General features: G+C 41.0%; 1 protein-coding gene across 1 annotated transcript; it reads right to left on the minus strand.

The window, feature by feature from the left end:
- Positions 1-550: 550 nt before the first annotated feature.
- On the minus strand, positions 551-13,706 carry mfsd2ab (MFSD2 lysolipid transporter A, lysophospholipid b). Its single transcript, XM_077008679.1, has 14 exons — positions 13,486-13,706; positions 12,324-12,449; positions 10,807-10,931; positions 7,693-7,816; positions 7,526-7,604; positions 7,262-7,431; positions 7,020-7,110; positions 6,196-6,314; positions 5,879-5,962; positions 4,982-5,065; positions 4,634-4,746; positions 4,415-4,558; positions 3,917-4,105; positions 551-2,184 (listed from the first exon to the last, which is right to left on the minus strand). The coding sequence occupies exons 1-14, from the start codon at positions 13,558-13,560 to the stop codon at positions 2,127-2,129; spliced, it is 1,581 nt and encodes a 526-aa protein (XP_076864794.1). The 5' UTR covers positions 13,561-13,706; the 3' UTR covers positions 551-2,126.
- Between the last annotated feature and the right edge of the window lie 5,768 nt (positions 13,707-19,474).

Below are 19,474 nucleotides of genomic sequence, written 5' to 3' on the forward strand. Positions count from 1 at the left end.
AGGAAGTTGCCTAATAATTAAGCACACCTTATATAAGGTGTTGATGTCATTGGGCCACACCCCTTCTCATTACAGAGATGCACATCACCTGATTTACTTAATTGGTAGTTGGCTTTCAAGCCTATACAGCTTGGAGTAGGACAACATGTATAAAAAGGATGATGTGATCAAAATACTCACTTGCCTAATAATTCTGCACACAGTGTACATAGTGACACTAATTAGTTGGACAACTGGCTGCTCAGTTGTTTATTAGTCACTTATTATCTTAGCATTATGAATTTATGCATCTGCAATCTTGTCATCTTTTTCACTTTTAACATACGAGTCAAGTTAAAGTCCTGATTATTCATGATTGACTGGCAACATGTACAGGGTAATGCAAACATGCCATCATGTACATGTGTTAACATTTTGCACAGTTAATCCTTCCACAATTTTTAAAGGTAAAATAAGTTACAAATAAGTTCAATATCGGACATGCACTCTAGACAAATGAAACAACAAATCTTTAAACATTTAAGCACAGCCTTCAGCCACATCACACAAATCCAATGTAAGAATGAGTATTTATTAAACATATTTTTTCTTTTTCAGTTGTTAGATGTTTTTAAATAACTACATGAATGTGTTTGGGTCATTCCCAGTCAAAAATTACCTCAAGATATTTACACAGGACTGTACATATTATATACACATAAATAAACAAACATATGTACAAGAGTGTAACATGGTGTCATTGGTCTAAGAAACCAAAGTGCAGTTCCAAATACCAGTAAGACAACCTGTACCTCATGATGGCTTTAGATTCAATAAAACCATTGGTCACAATAAGAAAATTCTAATGAGTATTATTTACAGACCCATCCAAATGATGTATGACATATACAAAATGTATCTTCACACACCACACAAGGTCCTCGTCAGGACATGACGGAAAAATCATTACAGACGTTTTTTTTCCCCCCAAGTGAACTGAATCATATAAAACTTTACATGTAGGTAACCAGTGTTAACCATAACAAAACTAATACAACACTATTTTGCTCATACAGTCAAAGCACCTTTTGGAAGTCAGCCAATTAAGAGAATAGATAAAATGTGTACAAAACAAAAACCATTGATCTCGGATGCAAGGGTTTCAGAAGTTGACGTCAAAACTAGAATCAGTTCCACAATCAATATGCTTCTTTCCCTTAAACATGGGGGAGGGGTCATGGGACAGAGTGCTTCAACATTAAAGCAACATAAAAGTACAGGATATGAACAAAATATTAACAAAAGGAGTTTAAATTAATTAAGGAGTTATTTGTTTATACTGGAAGCATTTGATAGTACAGGTCCAATGGTGTTGAAGTCAGTACACTCAAGGCTCAGTATTTATCATTTAGATGCAGAGGTTGCTTTAACTGGGCAAATCTTTGCCTTCTGCTGAATGCAGTTGGAGATTTTGGCTCAGGTAGACGGGATGTGGCTTAAACTCGCATTTCACTGGAAGTGCTGCATACATTGAATAATCACAGAGACCACATCCACTTTCAGAATCTCACCCAGATTCTAAAGGCTTTGGGCTTGAATGAAGGCAGGCGCACGCACGCACCTTAGACTTGTAAACTATCCCAACACAGTGTTTGGATGTAAATCCCACACAAATTTATACTGCTTGTATTTGGCAACAGTACAAAAGTGAATAACTTATTCTTCTGAATGAATAAATATGTAGCTGTACAAAAAGTACCCTTGATGTTTGAAATGCGTTCGACAACAGCGTCAAAATAAGAGATATAAAAATGTTCGATGTTAGCACACTGAAATTTCTCCTCCTCATCCTCATACAGGTAAAGAATCTAGCAGTGCAATCGTGCTTTTAGTGAAATCAACTTCTGCTTAAGGACATTTCACTGATTCTGATCCAGTGTAGATCATTACACATTATTTTTTGAGACTTGTTAATGACACAGAAGCATTGCTGTCAACACCGAGAAACACAGTGACGTGGCTCTTTAAGATCCTCTAGCTGAAGTTTTTGGAAGGGCAGTAGCAAAGCTGTGTCTCCATCTCCCATCGACCTTCTTTCATATCCTGTCTTCTGACGTCTAGTGCAAAACGTTCTCAGTCTTGTGGTTTTACACCACACTTCTGTCCGTCTCTGAAGAGTCTGTTTCAGAGTCAGATTCATTCAGCCTAAAAAACGAACAGAGTGAGAATCAAGAATAAGAACAAATACAGGTGCTGGTCAACGAATTAGAATAATTTGAAATAGTGCAATCATGAAATTCTTTGAATGCATTTTTTGTGCAGAAAGCAAATCAGGTGTTCACCGCACCTGTCCTACTCGTTAGACTAATCACAGAACTCGTTACCTGTAAAAGAATTTGCTCAGCTGAGCTTTCCAAAAGGCCCATTTAGGCCATTTAACTGTGACACTGTTGTTTTATTGAATTAGAATAATGGAGAAACCGTTTCATTGAATTAGAATAATTTTTATTATAATTACAATCATCACTTTCTCAGTATTTTGTGGCTGCCTCCTTGGCTTGTATGACTGCCTGAAGTCTCCGCGGCATCGATTTGACCAGCTTGTCGCAAGTTTCCGCACTCACAGCTTCCCAGGCAGTGGCGATGTTCTGCTTCAGTTGGTCCAGCGTAGTAGGCTTTCTGTTGCGAATTTTCCGCTTGACGATGGCCCAAAGGTTTTCAATGACATTGAGGTCAGGCGAGTTGGCCGGCCATGCCAAAACTTCAAGCTGTTTTTTAGTGAACCAATCTTTGGTCGACTTTGCCGCATGAGCCGGTGCAAGATCCTGTTGAAATATGAAGTCTTCTTCGCCAAACTGTTCCTCAACAGTCGGAATCAGGAACGTTTCCAGAACATCTTGATATACGGCAGCATTGACAGTCTTCTTGAGGAAGCAGAGTTTCCCTACACCTCGAGTGGACATGCATCCCCAGACCATAACACTCTGGGGAAACTTGACGGATCTTTTCACGCACTCGTGGTTGTAGGTTTCGCCACCACGACGCCAGACATGAGGACCTTGGTCACCGAAGGAGATGCAGAAGCGTGATTCGTCACTGAAGACCACTTTCTGCCAGTCTTCAGCAGTCCACTCGCCGTGTTCTTTGGCCCACTTCAGCCGTTTCTCCATTTGTTTCTTGTTCAGCATCAGTTTTACTGCTGGAACGCGAGATTTGAAGCAGAGTTCGCGCAGACGACGGTAAGTGGTTGATCTGGAGACGTCACCGCCGGTCTGCTTGTTCCACAAGTCGGTGAGCTCGGAAGTGGACTTGAACCGGTTGCTGACTGCAATCTTTCTCAGCAGGTTGTTGTCGCGAGCAGAAGTTTTCCGGACACCGGAACAGTTGGTGCGCTTGCTGCAGTTTTTCTTGAGAGCTTTGCAGACGGAAGATTGGCTGATGCCGAGCTGCTCAGCAATTTTAGTTTGGGTCAAGCCTTGTTGGCGAAGGGCTTGAATCTGAGCCACTATTCCGGTTGAGAGGTCGCGCTGCTTACCCATGATTGATTTTACAACTTTATACTGCACAGTGAACACTCTTCACAGAAAACAAAAATTCGAGCATTTATTCTAATTCAATGAAACGGTTTCTCCATTATTCTAATTCAATAAAACAACAGTGTCACAGTTAAATGGCCTAAATGGGCCTTTTGGAAAAATCAGCTGAGCAAAATTTTTTACAGGTAACGAGTTCTGTGATTATTCTAACGAGTAGGACAGGTGCAGTGAACACCTGATTTGCTTTCTGCACAAAAAATGCATTCAAAGAATTTCATGATTGCACTATTTCAAATTATTCTAATTCGTTGACCAGCACCTGTAGATGCTTAACAGTAGCACAAATATACAACATGTGACCTATGGCAAAAGCACTTGTAAGCTTATGGTTTCAGATTTACCCTTGATCCCGGAGTAGTTCCTTGAGCAGTTTGCGGTTGCCCTGACGCTTCTGCTCATTAATGGGATAAGTGATGAATATGATGAGTCCTATGATGATGAGAAAGATGGGAGCGGCGGACACCAGGATCTTCAGCGTAACATCCACCTCGGCGGGCTGCGTGCACCCTCTCGTTACATAACCGGCAAAACTTTTTGAAAAGAGGAAGAGAGAACAAAGCTCAGTCATACAGTTGAAATCAACCCAGTGACAAGAGGAGGCATGATGGCTGCTGACTGGGTGCAGATATACATCAGTCGGGCAGCCTGAAAGGTTGGGTGAATGTGGAACAAAGCACAACGTCCTCAGCTCAATCAGCCCGACTACAGCTTACGTCAAACTTCAACATCGACATTCAACTGAGGCAAAAAAAAAAACAAAAAAACAACAACAAACAAAACAAAAAGGTGTGCATGTGTGTGTATTCATATCTGTGCACATAAGGTGGAGGGTGCCTTACTCTAGGCTGAGGGTTGATACTCCCAAAGAGACTCCAGAAGCAAACTTTGTGAAGAAAACGTAGAAGGAGTAAAAGATGGCCTCGTGTCCTTGAGAGGTCGGGTTTTGCACTTTAAAATCATCAACCACATCAGGAAGCATGGACCTGCAACACAGCTGTGTTAGACCTTGGTAGGCCTCTCTATCGGTTTCCTAGCTCACATCCCAGGCCCACACTCACCAGGGCAAGAGAAAGGCTGCTGCAATACTGACGCCGGCAGCGAAGGAGATCACGTACGCCACGATGAGATTGCTCTCCATCAGGACCATTGCGATCAGGAATGGCGTCACTGACTGTACACAGCACACAAGACAGGACAATTTGGTAGGAATTCCTGACCAGTAGTGAGACATTTGACGCTGCTAGGGAGTGATTTGAAATAATTAGCTTTGATGTTAGAACAGACCATATGGCATTACATAACACTAAACCACACTAATTAAACTGGACTATAAATATAATGCTAAATTTTACTTCCAACTTTTTCAGTGCACTAAGCTGCTACTCAAACTCCTATTAAACACTTACTGTTGTTCCAACGAAAACAGCAGTCTTCTTGCCAAACCGGGTGAGGAACCACTGCCAGAATGGGATGGTGAGGGTGGCGGAGAGCTGAGGACACAATAGGGTCAACAATCAGAAAAGACGGGGCACACCCTGTCAGTGGCATGATGGACTGAATCCATCCATGTGTGGTCTGCTTTTCATACTGGCAGGGCCATTGAATGGTCATATGGTGGACCTCAGTTCACATAAAATGAACACCATGTCTACACATATATCTTGTTGCTTTATCATATGTTCCGTATCTTTGCATCTGCCATGCATGCTTGACGTCGGAACATAAAGAACAGGTTGCTCCCCGGAGCAGTGGTTGTATAACAGCTGCCCTTCAGTTATATCATAGATGCACACAAGTTCAAACTAGACCCTTTCAGCTTTGTCACGCAATGTCCCAGCCTCTCTAAATGGCCAGTGTCTCAGCACGGACTGCTTCTCTGCTTCCAGTGTGCATTTCATTTATTTATTTGGGTTAACGAGGACGTACCAAAATAACAGAAGGTCTTAACATCCTTAATCCTTAAATCCTTAAATTAACAATTAACAAATTTATTTGCATACAAGTTATGCATCTAAACCCAAATCAGTTCATTTCTTCTGGAATGAACATTCATTGACTAAGAAACCAGTGTTGAGAGCACAGCTATAAATGCAGTCATTCCGATGCTAGTAAATGCATTGCAAATGATTCATTTGATCTTGGGATTGAGTGGAAGGCTTCACATGGTAAATGGTCGTTGATCAGTCACATGGGACTAACCACGGTCTGATTTCCTCCTCTATCCAAGCAAGATGGGACTACTAGCGGATATAAATTTTCTCCCATGGTGGCTATTGTCCTTTGAGACTGCGATCAATGCTTACCATGACGACGAGAAGAACATTCTGGAAGTGGTCTCTGAACCCCAGGGTGTAGCAACAGAACAGTGCAAAGTTACCTTCCAGCAGCTGTACAGAAGAGCATAGACTGTATTAGCAAATCCAAACAAGCACAACGCCTGCCAACGTAAGCTAAGGGTAGCCGCCATGGTCTGATGCCCAGACGGGAGGTGTCTCGGGTGGTTCACCCAAAACCCACAAACACAAAAAGCTCTACAGTAAAGCTCTTCAGTAAAAAAAAAAAAAAAAGCTCTTCAGTAAAGCAAGGTGCCCGGCAGGCGCCAGCAGGGGGCAGTACTCACCATGAATGCCAGTGAGGTGAAGAGGAAACCCATCACCAGTTTGGCATACGGCCCATGACCCATCACCAGACGGATGCCCTGGAAGAATGACATGGGCTCCGTCTGCACACTGTTGCTATCTGTCAAAACAAAGACATGGCATTTTAGAGGCCAAAGGACTTGAATCATTTGCAAACAATCTGCAATGACGGCCTTGTGGGACTTTGAACTATTTGAACTAGTTGGAAGGTTCTGTCATACAGCCAGTGTTGGGCCCTTGAGCAAGAGCCTTAATCCTCCCAGATCCAGGGGTGTCGTTATGGTAATAATGTGACTGCTGCAAACACTCCATCCATCACAGCTAAAGCACTCGTTTAACACCCTGCTGTCCGCATAGCATGCGTTAGCAGAATCCCTCAAACAGAGTGTGAAGTGTTCAGCAGAAGGCACCGTCGAGTAAGAGCGGTCACACTGCATACAGACTCTGTACTGTCCTTTCCTGTCCCGATGGGGCTCAGCCTACAAAGAGTGACCTGTTACAGACTTTCACTCAGATTAAGTGAAACGAATCTGGGATACTGCAGGACTGACTTCACTGCAGACCCCATTCGAGGTGCATTTCCTTGACCGATGTGAAAATACCCTTCCAAGTTTACCCTGGGCTTCTTTCAGCATTCGAAAACTGACTGAAGTCAGTTACAGACACAGAGCAATTTGAGACCAGTGGCAATCAAATCAGTAACAGACAATATGAATCGATCCATACTTCAAAGCTGCACACATGGCTATATTCCTTCATGAAATCCACATTGTCAATAGTCAGGGACATCAAATGACAGATTCACCTTTGTGTTCCTTAACACCACAGAAGAGGGTAATGGCACACAGGATGTAGATGGCACAAATAACACCAGATGCAATCATGTAAGCATGCCTCTAAAGGAAGGAAAGAGAAAAGCATACATTACACATTTAAGATGATGCCAGCATCAACACACATCTTAACCAAGACAGCTGTCAAAAGAAGACTTCATGAGGAAATCCGTGCAAGAGTCTTCACACAGTGTCCCAGAGTGCCATGACTCACCGTGTCGTCGAGTGAAATCTGTGGCTGACTGGAGTTTGCCTTGAGTTCGAAAAGCTGGCTAGTGAAGTTGAGATCATCCCCGACTGGTACGCATGGAGCCGTGGCTAAACCCACGATCTGCCCCTGAATGCCAGTGCCAATAACTGTTCCCAGAACTTCCACAGTCATACCTGAATGAGACGGGTCAAAGGAGGGATAGCGTTGAGAGAGCAGTCGGCAAATGTACGAGAGAGCACCATAAACCGGACCGTGAACAGAACTCACGATAGGCGGTGGCCGAATCCCTCTCCTTCTGCTCCGAACTGATGAACATGGTGAGGGCAGAATACGGTACATGGAAGCACTATACAAGGAGAACCAAACATAAAATCACAACCAAATTCCCACTTGCACTCGGTTATCTGAAATATTCGAAAAATTCTGACACTTACTGTCTGCAGGGTTTGGAAGAGGCAGTAGAAGAGAAGGTACCAGATGACCTTTCCCTGATCAAAGGGAGGCACGTACCAGATGAGAAAGTAACAGACTACTGCAAAGGGGGTGGACAGTGCAATCCTGCAAAGAAAGCAGTTACAATGGTAATCAGGGCTTTTGACTTTATACACAATTAGGCTCTACAGAAAATCAAGATAAACTGCCCACATTTAAAAGAGGACTGATTTGGCCAAGTAGAATTCTAAAGAAAAGAAGAAAAAAGAAAAGAAAGAAAAGGTCACTGGATTAATTCCCTTTCACTACACAAGCTTAGCAATGTCAGCCATGCTTACTCAGGATATTTGGAAATGTACTTGAATGTAAAGTAACAAGAACATGTGTACACAGGGAACCCCAACCCTCCTCTTCCTGTGCAGGGCAATGGTGGTTTAAGATGACTCAGAGTGATGTCATGAAGTCATCACATCCTGCGTTTGTCCAACCGTGCATGGTTTACAGCCACATTCAGGACATTCCACAGGGCTGAGACGAATCATTTCCCCGCACAAAACCCAAAATAAGTAAACCGGTATGCTGAAAAGATTTGAACAAGTAAACCATCATTCCCCTTCATCTACATCATACAGAGAATCAAGCAGGTGGGAATTATAAAAATATGGTATACTTGAATTACAGAATATTTATAGTATGAGGATTACTAGCTAGCTATGAAAATTAGTTGGGGTTAGATTTAAATTTGATTAGAAAACTACAATAATAAATAAAAATAATAGGCTAATAATAGGCCAACAATAACAACAAAATCTAGAAAATAGGGCAAGACTACTGTGGTGTGTAACGTGGTGAAAATAGCAACATTATACAACTAAGACTTTCACCACAATACACACCCTATTAATCACGCCTTCTGTTCAGAAATTTAATTACAGCGAGCATTTCACAACATGCTGCTACACAGTGATGTTTTTTTAAACAATAATTTATAATGAATATCAAAACCTTGACAGCTGTTGTTTATCCAGTGGAACTTGCACCAACAAGTGAAAATAAAAGGCAACATGCAGCTATATTTAATTTACACAGAGCTACGTTTTCCCTACACGTATGCCCAGTTTTTTTTTTTACGCACATAACCCCCCCAAGGGTCCCCTGCGCCTTTCAGACATCAGGAAGAGCATGGTTGCTTTTTCGTGGGCTCTGATTGGAGCAGAAGTAGTGGTGTGTTGTGGGCTGGACCACTCAAGAGTTTGCAATTTGCATGTCCGTCACTCAAGCCAAAAACCTCCCTGGCTTGAAGGCAAAAGCTCAGAGACTTGCAATTCGAAGAATTGTCGTTTCAATTACTGTAAAGAGTTTTACTGTTCTCAGATGATAGTCATTCAAATCAGATTTTCCTCCTGTATCTTGACTTTTTACTTTGACACAAATACAGGACACGTTACGTTTAAACAAAGTGCCAATCCATGTTCAGATTTCCTTTCACAATGCCACATGCACATCCAAACCTCCAAATATAATCTGGTAAAATCTAATTCGCCATTTTCATCTCATCCTACTCCTGAGAAATAGCAGTGGGAGAGCTCGGTAATCAGCACTCACTAATTATCTCCTGACTAAGAGCAGCATGTCAACATCCAGCAGGATGCCTCAACAGTGCCAAAGGTGATATGTGCTTCTTTCACATACACTGTTAAGTTACGCTGGGCAAGTATATGGAAAAAAAAACCCAAAATCATGCTGCTCTTCTAGGCTGAACCTTCCCATAAGTGCCACAATACACAGGCAGAATACGAGAAGTACATTCCGTTCCCCTCCCCCGCCCTGCGTGCTAGCCCCACCCCTCAACACACAGGCTCCACTGCTTTCTAATTAGGTTGTATACTCTGCAGACTCACGCTCATTAATACAACCTCACAGGGAGACCCAGACTACAGCGTGTGCGTGACCAAAATTGTTCACAGACAACCTTACAGAAAGTGCATTAGTAAAGCCCTGTGTCCTTAAGCAACCTGGCAGACTAGGCCAGCACTGAGACAACGCCCAATCTTTTGGTAGCTCTCCAGAATCATTTACAACAGACATTCGTGTTTACTGTATGGGCTGCACATTTTCTGCATGCAAAGGTTGAAGAGTAGTAAATATACAACAAATAAGCATTTCAAAAGAGGAAGGAAAAATAAGAAAGAACCATTTCATAGAGACAGTTAAGTCAGCAACCCAAGTTCGCATGCAAAACATGTTTTACATTTATTGTTCCAGTAAGGAGCTATAAAGTTTTATTCAAAACAGTTTCACACTGGAAATAGACATACTTATTTTAATCCATCAAAGCTACCAGCTGTAGCTAATTAACACATAAGAAGCAAAAATGTGTTAAAGACTCTATTTGCACAATTACCAGGTGGATGTTTTGCCACATGGACATTTATAGATACTGTGCAGTGTGGGTATGCTGCAGCTGGTTACCATGCTTTAATCATTAGCACCATGGTTTCCAGTAACAGACAGGCTACATTTCTGCTGGTCCCACTATACAATAACACTCCTCTAAAACCCCTCCCCCAATCCTCAGTCATCACCCCCCATCACTGTGTTCAGAACAAATTCACACCGCAGTTTCCCTACAGGCAAACATACACACCTTGCATCAACATGTATTTTGGCACAAACAAGGCATTTATGCACAGTTGGTATTTGTGAGAGGCACTAAAGGAGAACTCAAATGTCTAGTTTGAAAGAATCCTTGGGGAGACGTGAATCCAACTGGGTACAACCAGCGTCCTGACTGGTATTGCAGGGAGAACCTGGTAGCGCAATCATATTCAAAATAAGGCCACTGCCAGAGTGCATGGTTACTCAAGAGAACTTGTGTATACCCCAGAGACAGTATATACAGTCTCTGGTATCCCCTAAGAGAGTTCTTACTCAGACAATTGAATTAGAAAAGCAGCCAAGTCTTTTGAGAAAAAGAGGGAATTTGATGCATAAATTGGATGTTTTGTTTGGGTTTGTTCTTTTTTTCCAATTCTGTACCAAATGAAGCAAAGCCAGACCGAAGGTGTGCAGGGAGAAGATAAAAGAATCCAACACCATAGCGGTCAAATACATACCAGGGCATCATCCTTCCAAATCTGCTCCAGGGGCTCCGACTGACCAGGAAGCCCACGGTGGGGTCAGTGATGGCATCCCACGCTCGCCCCCCAAACAGGATGATGGAGGCGTAGAAAGGATCCAGCTAAAGAGCACAGAGGGGACAGAGGCCAATGCTTCATTTCAAAACACAAACATCTGCACAAAATGCCTGATCATCCCAGTACAACCATTACAAAACCCACCCCACTAGGGTCATGGGTGTCCCAACAGAACGGGACGTTGTGACAGCCCTCATTATGAAATTACTTTTTTTTTTTAAGACTAGTGCTAGATGTTCTAAATCTCCGTAGAATGATATTACACACGTTGTCCTCTGATTGATATCTGATAAGCCATAACTACTTGCCACTGGGAGAGGTCAGCAAGGTCAGGCTCTAAATGGTGATGTTGTATTGTTTGTAAATACTAGATTTATTCTGAGGTGGGATGGAAGACAAAGCATTTAAAAGGCTGTAGTGACTTGTAGCCAGAAGAACTGAACACTACAGCTTGCTGTAAAACATCTAATAAAAATCTAAAACCACGGTGAAGTACTCAAATGTACCCTAACCCTGAGTTTATTCCCATAAGAATTTATCCATTCCATTCATCATTTGCATAGCGAAATGTTAGACTGTGGGATTGTTGCAGCACAAGTGTCCAAGCTGACCTACAGATCACAAAGGACACACAACACAATGTGTTGCTCTATTGGCGTCATGTTCACTCTCCTGCTAGGAGGCACTCTGGCAAGGCTGAGCTCGCAAGCCCTGGACTGATTACAGGCGCTCCATCAAGGCACTGCGGCATATTTAGTGGTTAATCACAGACACGAATAGGGAGCGTCAACTCACTCTTGGAGAGCTAAACTAGTTGCGGTTGCTCTTGCTTAGCAACATGATAAACACCAAGGGCTATTATACACTTAGCCACAGGCATTCCTACCCTTGTATCTAGCAAAGTAACCTGTAAAGGCCAATGCATTTCCCGACAAGTCAAACACCCAGAAAACATTTTTAGACCTATTTTTAAGTACAATGCATCCAGGTTGGCCATAAAGAGGCAGTTGTTTTGTCTAGTGACTGAGGAAGCAAACTTACTGGCTTCTGTACTTTAAAAGTGAAAGTTATAATACCCAGGAATACAAAATGTTCCAATGGGGGGATTTTTAGGTACTTGTTGATGTATTTCATGGATGTGCAGGTACCAATATCAAACAGGTGTCATTATACTGACACCCAATACTCTGGATGTTTGAGAATCTACCCTAAAACCTTTGTGTGGGGAACCCTCCCAATGGAGCATAATCCGTGCACTGCAAAGCAATGTTATTCTCATGTGATCTGCACTTCATAGCAAGTATAAACATAAAAACTACCTTCATAAAAATTGCTTGCTTCATTTGGTGATAATACTTATTTACTTATTTCTTAAGTAAATAAGTTATACTTATTTCTCCTTTAAGCAGACACCCTAAAATGACTGCTAAACTCACCAGAGCCACGTCCAGGAGATAGATCTGCAGGAAGAACCCCAGTGCACATCCTGTGATTTGATAGGGCGCTCCTCCAATGGCGTAGCATAGCTTATTGCACACTGACAAGTGACCTTTCGCTGGACGCTGTAAGAGAGGAAACAAAGACAGAAACTTAAACTATATACTATTGTCAGTATTTGGAACAAGGCAAATTGCCCGTGTACATTTTCAATAGGGCATACAACCTATGTTTATTAAGATTCCCTGGCAACACAGAAGAACCTGGTGTGCTGCCCCAAGAATGCTTGTGCATGCACACTGAAGATTAATAAAAGCCAATGCTTAACCTTAACAGTAAAGTTTTGGAGCCAAAAGTCAAAAGAAAAAAGACAAAAGAACCAGAAAAACCTGAAATCTAATGTATTCATACAAGGAGGAACATGAACTGTTCAGGACAACTCGAGATATTCATTCAAAGTCAGTGCCCAGTCACCTTCAAGCCCAGTTGTTATACACAAGTTCACACTATTCAAGTCACTCAGAGCACAGCTCACACCTCACACGAAAACTACACGAAAACCTGAGTTTACTTGGGGTGTGAGGAAGAAAGACACACCCAAACTAGTGATCTAAAATACAGTTAGCCATGTTCACAAGACCCCTCAGTTCAAGACGGTAGTTTGAAGTTGACAAATGACACGTAGCGTTAGGTTATCCCTGCCAAATGCTACGTTGCAGTTCTCTTTATTTAGACCGAGCTGAAGCTTGTGTGGAGCTTTAAATTAATCAAGGTTAGCTGAGGTTAACGTCTGAGACATGACCAACACATCTTTAAATAATAATACATTTGTAAAGTTTCATTTACAGAAGTAAATGAAAGGGACAGTCAAACCAGTTATAACCAGCATATATAGCTAAGAAACCAATTTTAACTCGCGCGATTATGTAGCGAAGTTAACCATGACAAATGATTTTAGCAAACTAACAAGATAATTAAAAGCTTTAAAAGGGTTAGGGTTAAATAATTAATAATCTAAAATAAAGACCGATAAAACCATGTACTGGGAGGCTATACTCACGCGCGCAATGCAATGCCCTTAAATACTTTAAAGAGGATAAAACTTTAAACTTAATAAACTCAAACTGTTCAAATAAACCAAGACATTTAACAGTATCTTACCTTAGATTGTACTGCAGCGCTTTCATGTAAGAGACTTGCGTTAGAATACTGTCCTTCTCCTTCTCCTTTTGCCATCTCCTTGAAATTATGCCTTGTGAAAGACTTATGAAAATATGAAAATGTAAGGAACCAATAAATTCGTGTTCCGATCGTTTGAAGTGTTGCCCTCCTTAAATTTAATTCAAATGCCAAGCTATGCTGCGAACCGGTAATAGTAACCAATGAAATAACCCCACCCACCCCCATTCATGCCTTCTATAGTGCGCCCACGTGATGCTGACGTCACATCATCCGGCTGGGGTGGTTACACGTTTCCAGTGACGTTGTGGTTACGAATGACATTCTTACTGTAATATTAGGTCAAAAAACCACTCAGGTAGCTTGTGTTGAAATGTGGATTAGTGTTTTTAAAAGTAGCACATTGGCTGATTATGACTAAGTCTAACTTAACATTCATTCTCACCACGGATGTGTGTAGTGAAATAATTTGCATAAAGTGGACATACTGATAAATGTATCATTCACTTATGGTAGATTCAGTACTACCGTCACACTACTATTACACTTTCTAGACGTTGAAGCATCAAAACTTCAGTTTTCTTTATGCTGAGCCACAGCTCTGTTTGTGTACCTTTTTTGTGTCCATATAGAGAGCTTTCCAGGAATAACATTGTGTTGGGTAGGGCCTTGACACCCCATTCACAGAGATAAAAGGTGTCCAAGAAACCAGATTTAGGTAAAAACTCAGCATTTCTGTGTTTACAAAGTCAAGTTCATCATAGACCATAGCAACGTGTGTCAACAGCAGATAAAGATAAGCTTCTATTGCACCATGCCTGTTGGTGTTGATTGCATTTATGTTCGGTCATGTTGCCTGGGAGTGATGGAGTATTTCTTTGCCCATTTGCACGGGCAAAGGACTGTGCAGTGTTAGCACGAGGGTTCTCAACAAATGCTGTCAGTACTGCTTTAAACGGCTTGACACATGCAGTAACTGCGTACTGCAGCTTAATCAGAAGGTCACATGACTGGAGCAAAGCAACAGCAGAACTGATGAAAGAACGCTAACCAGAGAGGGCTGTGGTGGGGACTCCGTGGTTTAACAACATTTCATGCTGTGTCCTGGAGCTGGGAAGGAGCTGAAAACCATTGCATTTTGCTAAGTGCAGTTAGATATGGTCTGTAGTCAGGCGCCCTCCGGTCACTGATGTGATAGATCGTGTAATGGCACTGTATTCCCAGATCATAGCAAGGCAACATAACTTACAGTGTTACCGTGATTCTTATTTCTGAACCGTCTGGAATAAAACAGGCTTTTATTTGTGTTTATTTATTCATTGGTCACCTGACATTTTGTACATGTGTGAGGCCAGCTCATAGTTCCTCTAAAATTAACAATTTCTATTTTTTTTTATTATTATTAGGTACATAGATTTTTACAGGAAACACATTCTGACTTTGACCAAAGTTTTCAAACAGAGTTTCTTTAGTCTTTTCTTTGATATAATATGATTTTAATGTACAAAGGGTCTAGGGTGTACAAAGATTTTAATGTACAAAGGGTCTAGGGTGTACAAAGATTGTCATGTACAAAGGGTCTGTTTTCCTACAGTTTATTTATTTGGTAATGAATACGAAGGCAAGGTACTGCAAGATTTCCAAGATATTTTACATTAAACATATTGTGTGAACTGTCTGTCAACCAAGCGGAACTTTGTACAGTTCTTGTGTGTTATTTTGGTTTCTTATTCTTCTTGCCACCGCTCACATGTGTTTGTTGGCCAACACACAGAGAACAGGTTGACCACAGTACAGGGGGAGTGGTTCTGCATGAGAGCACCAGCGGCCAAGGCTATACATAGGAACTGATATGATGGAAAATTGCGAGGAAGAGTATGTGTTTGTTTGGGGGGGTGGGATAGAGGATTTCACGGACCAATCAGGCATTGCCCAAACAACACGATGCAGAACTCCTTGTTTGCCAACAAAAACATGACAGATGCACACGCTGCACTCAAAGTATTTCTAAGGACACCCTGGAAGTCAGCCAGACTGTGAGAACACACAAATAATATTTTCATTTGCTAGGCTCAAAGTACGACAGCTTTGCCTATGTGGTTGCAGGTCAAAGAGACACCAGCTCAACCAGTCAACTAGGTTGGTGCACAGTGTCCTATAAAATGATTACTGTGTCCACAGACAGTATTTGTATTGGTGGTGTGATGTCTTTTAGAGGCCATGTGAGCTTTAATAAAGCTTTAATAATGTCGCATGTTCTCCTGACATGCAGACGCTGCACCATGATCTCAAAGGTTATAGTACTCTTCTAATTCATTTCTTAGTGGCTTTGAGTACCAGTTCAGGTTTACAGTGTTTTATAATGATGAAAAGAGAATATGCACTTTGGAATTTTGGCATTGTGTGTACATTCAGGTGTAAACAGCCATATAACATTCACATGATACCAGCCCTGAAGTGGGTGCAGTCTTTCTAGTTCATAGGGTGTGCATAGTGTTGGTCTTCAGCACATAGGTGGATACTGTCTCGCTCCACCCATATGCCCTTTGATTTTCTGGCTGTGATTGTGCGATGTTGACCACATCACCTGTGCCAACAGGCGTAGCACTGAATATGCCCTCTTGCTGTACCGTCAGCTGATATGGCCACAGTGGAAATTTGATCAAAGGGAGATCTGTTATGTATTTTTGTTAGCATCATAAGATAAGTCATAGAGAAAAGTCATTTTGATGCTATTTCCATTTGTGTAATGAAATATCGTAACATCATAATCTCTTTCATGATAACTACTTCATACATATGGGTGGAAACTGTTCTCTGCTGAACTCATAATGACTATGCTACACTGTGGATGTTGTTTGCATCACGTCACCACCTGCTCAAGTCCATGTGTATTCTTCTGGAAGATTTTCCCCACAGTTTACATTTACACACCTTATAGCCCTTAGAACATGTTTTAGTGCTCGCTAAATCACATGTACCACATGTACTGCAGGACATCATTCCTGAAACATGGGTGAAGGGGGATAGTTGTGTGCTATCGAGACAGACAAAAATTTCTTCATGCTGTAGAATAGTGTAATATCACTGCAATAGGACAGAGGCGTGTGGTGTTGACATCTGGGTTCACAGTCAACCCGCCACTTTTAACCCTTTGACTTCCAGACATGCCAGTAGTTCACTGCTTTTATCTTCATATTTTCCATTCTGAGCCCTGGAGTTAAGGAGGCCATTGCTATACATACACATGCACGTGCATCTGTTGGTGTGTTCATCCAGACATAGCACACCATATATAAACTCACACGAATATGATATATATACATATGATCTTCACAAAGGGGTCAGATTATACAACAGAATATTTAAATATCTCGTCATTTGTTAAAAAGATTCACACCCACACGGCCACACATACACAATTCTGTGGCAGTATATAAAGTTAATTCTTTTGCCAAGCGTGTAGAATCATAGACTTTGCTTAATGTAGATAACTGGACAGACAACTGATTTGAGCTAATAATTCACTTCAATGGCATCACAGGTAGCTTTGACAATAGGATCATAAATAGATCATATATCACTATTTACAAGTTCAAATGGCTCTCAGGTAGTGATGTCTTGTCACCTTTGACAATAAATAGGTCTCACGACTGTACAGATGACTAATGCTGTAGCAAAGGATCAAAATTATGAGTTGATAGCAGTGCACCACTTTAAACATATAGGGAAATAGAGGTTTTAATGGGTACAAGTGAAATATTGTATTATCCATCTCATTAGGGTGAAAACCTCAATCTGTACAGTGACCTTATACTTTTGGATCAAATATATATTTACCACCACAACCAATTTAATGAATAAATGCTAGAATGTACTGAATAGTTCATATTAGAATTATAAGGGTTACAATGGATGATATATGCGGATGACATCAACGGAGTAGATCATACTAACAAATAGGCTAATTAGAGTAATGAAAGAATATAATAAACAACAACAATTTAGCTATTACTGTAATGAACTACGAATTGATTACCAATGAGTAAATAAAGGAGATGTAAGGAGAATTGAAGATTGGGATACTAGGCTAAGGACGTAACGTTAAGTAATCCTATGGAACAGAGTTATGGATTGGGAGAATTGTACAGAAACAAATAATAACCGATTGGCATCCAAAGACAAAGCACATGAACGTAGGCGACGTTCAAATAGTGATTGGTCAGTTAAAATTGCAAATCGAATGAATATGCATTACTTCTGTCTTGAGGGGGTTGTGGTAGAGAGGGGCTTTCCTGTCCTTGACATTCCGCAGAATTCAAATGAAGAAGAGAGAAAATGAAAGAAACAAATGAAAGAAATTAAAAGAAAGTAGAACAGAAAGCAGTGCTATGGATATTTAGTACATTCCCTAACAAAAAACACCTCATTCTGAATAAAATTAATTCTTGTTACTTAATCAGGAACTAAATTGATCACTTGTAATCCTGGATCCTTAGCTGTCCATGTAAATGCAAATGCAAAGTAACTTGGAGCACATGATAATACATATGAATACATAGATGCGGAGTAATATTGAGTGTATGATAATACATGTGCATACATAAATGCAAGGTAATGTAGAACACGTGATAAACCATGGGCACATAGTGAGAAAGGTACACAGACAGTACAAATCAGTACCTAAAGCAGTCATCCAATCTCCCCCACACAACCTAGGCACCCCTGCTTTCAACACGGTGCGCGTGTCATTACCTATACTCAATCATAATGCTGGGATTACACAGCCATCACATTCCCAGATGCATTGCCTACAGAGGAGGGGAAAGATGGCATACATCATAGACACAGGTGTTCCAAGAGCACAGATGCAGGATTTAGTCTACACATTTAAACTTTAATCCAGAGTCCTGATGGCACAAGGTATTATAGACTGATTGCGTGGCAGAGGCTGGATAGAACTGTGGCTCCAAGACCTGATGGTTGTGTTCTCTTCATCGAGGATGAAGATACTTCCCTTCGAAGAGTTGCTTCCTCTGAGATAGGTTAGAATCCAGTGCCTCTCTTCTTGTTTAAGAATACTGGGGAATTTAAGCATGCTTGGATATAGGTATGTTCATGAATTCCAAAGGGATTGTTTATTGCTAGGAATAAACGAGCAAGACCATAAACAGGACCATCTGTGGTGGGTGCCATAATTCTTTATACCGAGGCCCTTAACTGAACTGATAAGGAGGGTTCTTCAAACCTGTGGAAGAAAGGGTTCCTGTGGGTCACACAGTGATAAAGGGATATTCTCCACTACAATGCTGCTGTAGTGTGCATGGGCATACTCCAACAGCAACCCAAAACCTTTGGAGTAGCATCCATTTCTGATATGTGCCTTTCCTGTGTGGTTGTACTGCCATCTAGTGGCTAAACATGTGGTAAACTCTTGGAAAACTGAATATATTATATTGTACTGCTGTTCTTCTCTTTCTAAAGGGCTGTCTCTGTTCAGAAATCCTGAGGTGAAAACTGAAAAAGATAAAACATGTAAAACATGTGTTTACATGCATTCATTTCAGTGTTTATCACCCACTGGTGACAGGTTAATTTAAAAAGACTTGCAAAACATGGCTGCTATAAACACTGAAATTGTGATTAAACAATATACAACAAATAATCTGATATAGAATAAATTATATATATATATAAATATATTTATATATATATATATATATATATATATATATATATATATATATATATATATATAAAACAGAGTTGCAGTTCAGATGATAAATCATTAGAAAAATTGGAATAAAGAATTAACTACTAGGATATTTTAAGGATGATATTTCAGTGCCCACGTGTTCCTTTGCTATTACACATTGGAGATTGTTTCAGCTTCTCTGGGTAAACATTTGGAGCTGTGACAGGGCTGAATGTGTTTTTGCCCTCTGTAGTGAGAACGTTCCTCACCAGCTCA

The sequence above is a fragment of the Brachyhypopomus gauderio genome, chromosome 6, assembly GCF_052324685.1.
Source record: "Brachyhypopomus gauderio isolate BG-103 chromosome 6, BGAUD_0.2, whole genome shotgun sequence".
Lineage (NCBI taxonomy): Eukaryota > Metazoa > Chordata > Actinopteri > Gymnotiformes > Hypopomidae > Brachyhypopomus > Brachyhypopomus gauderio.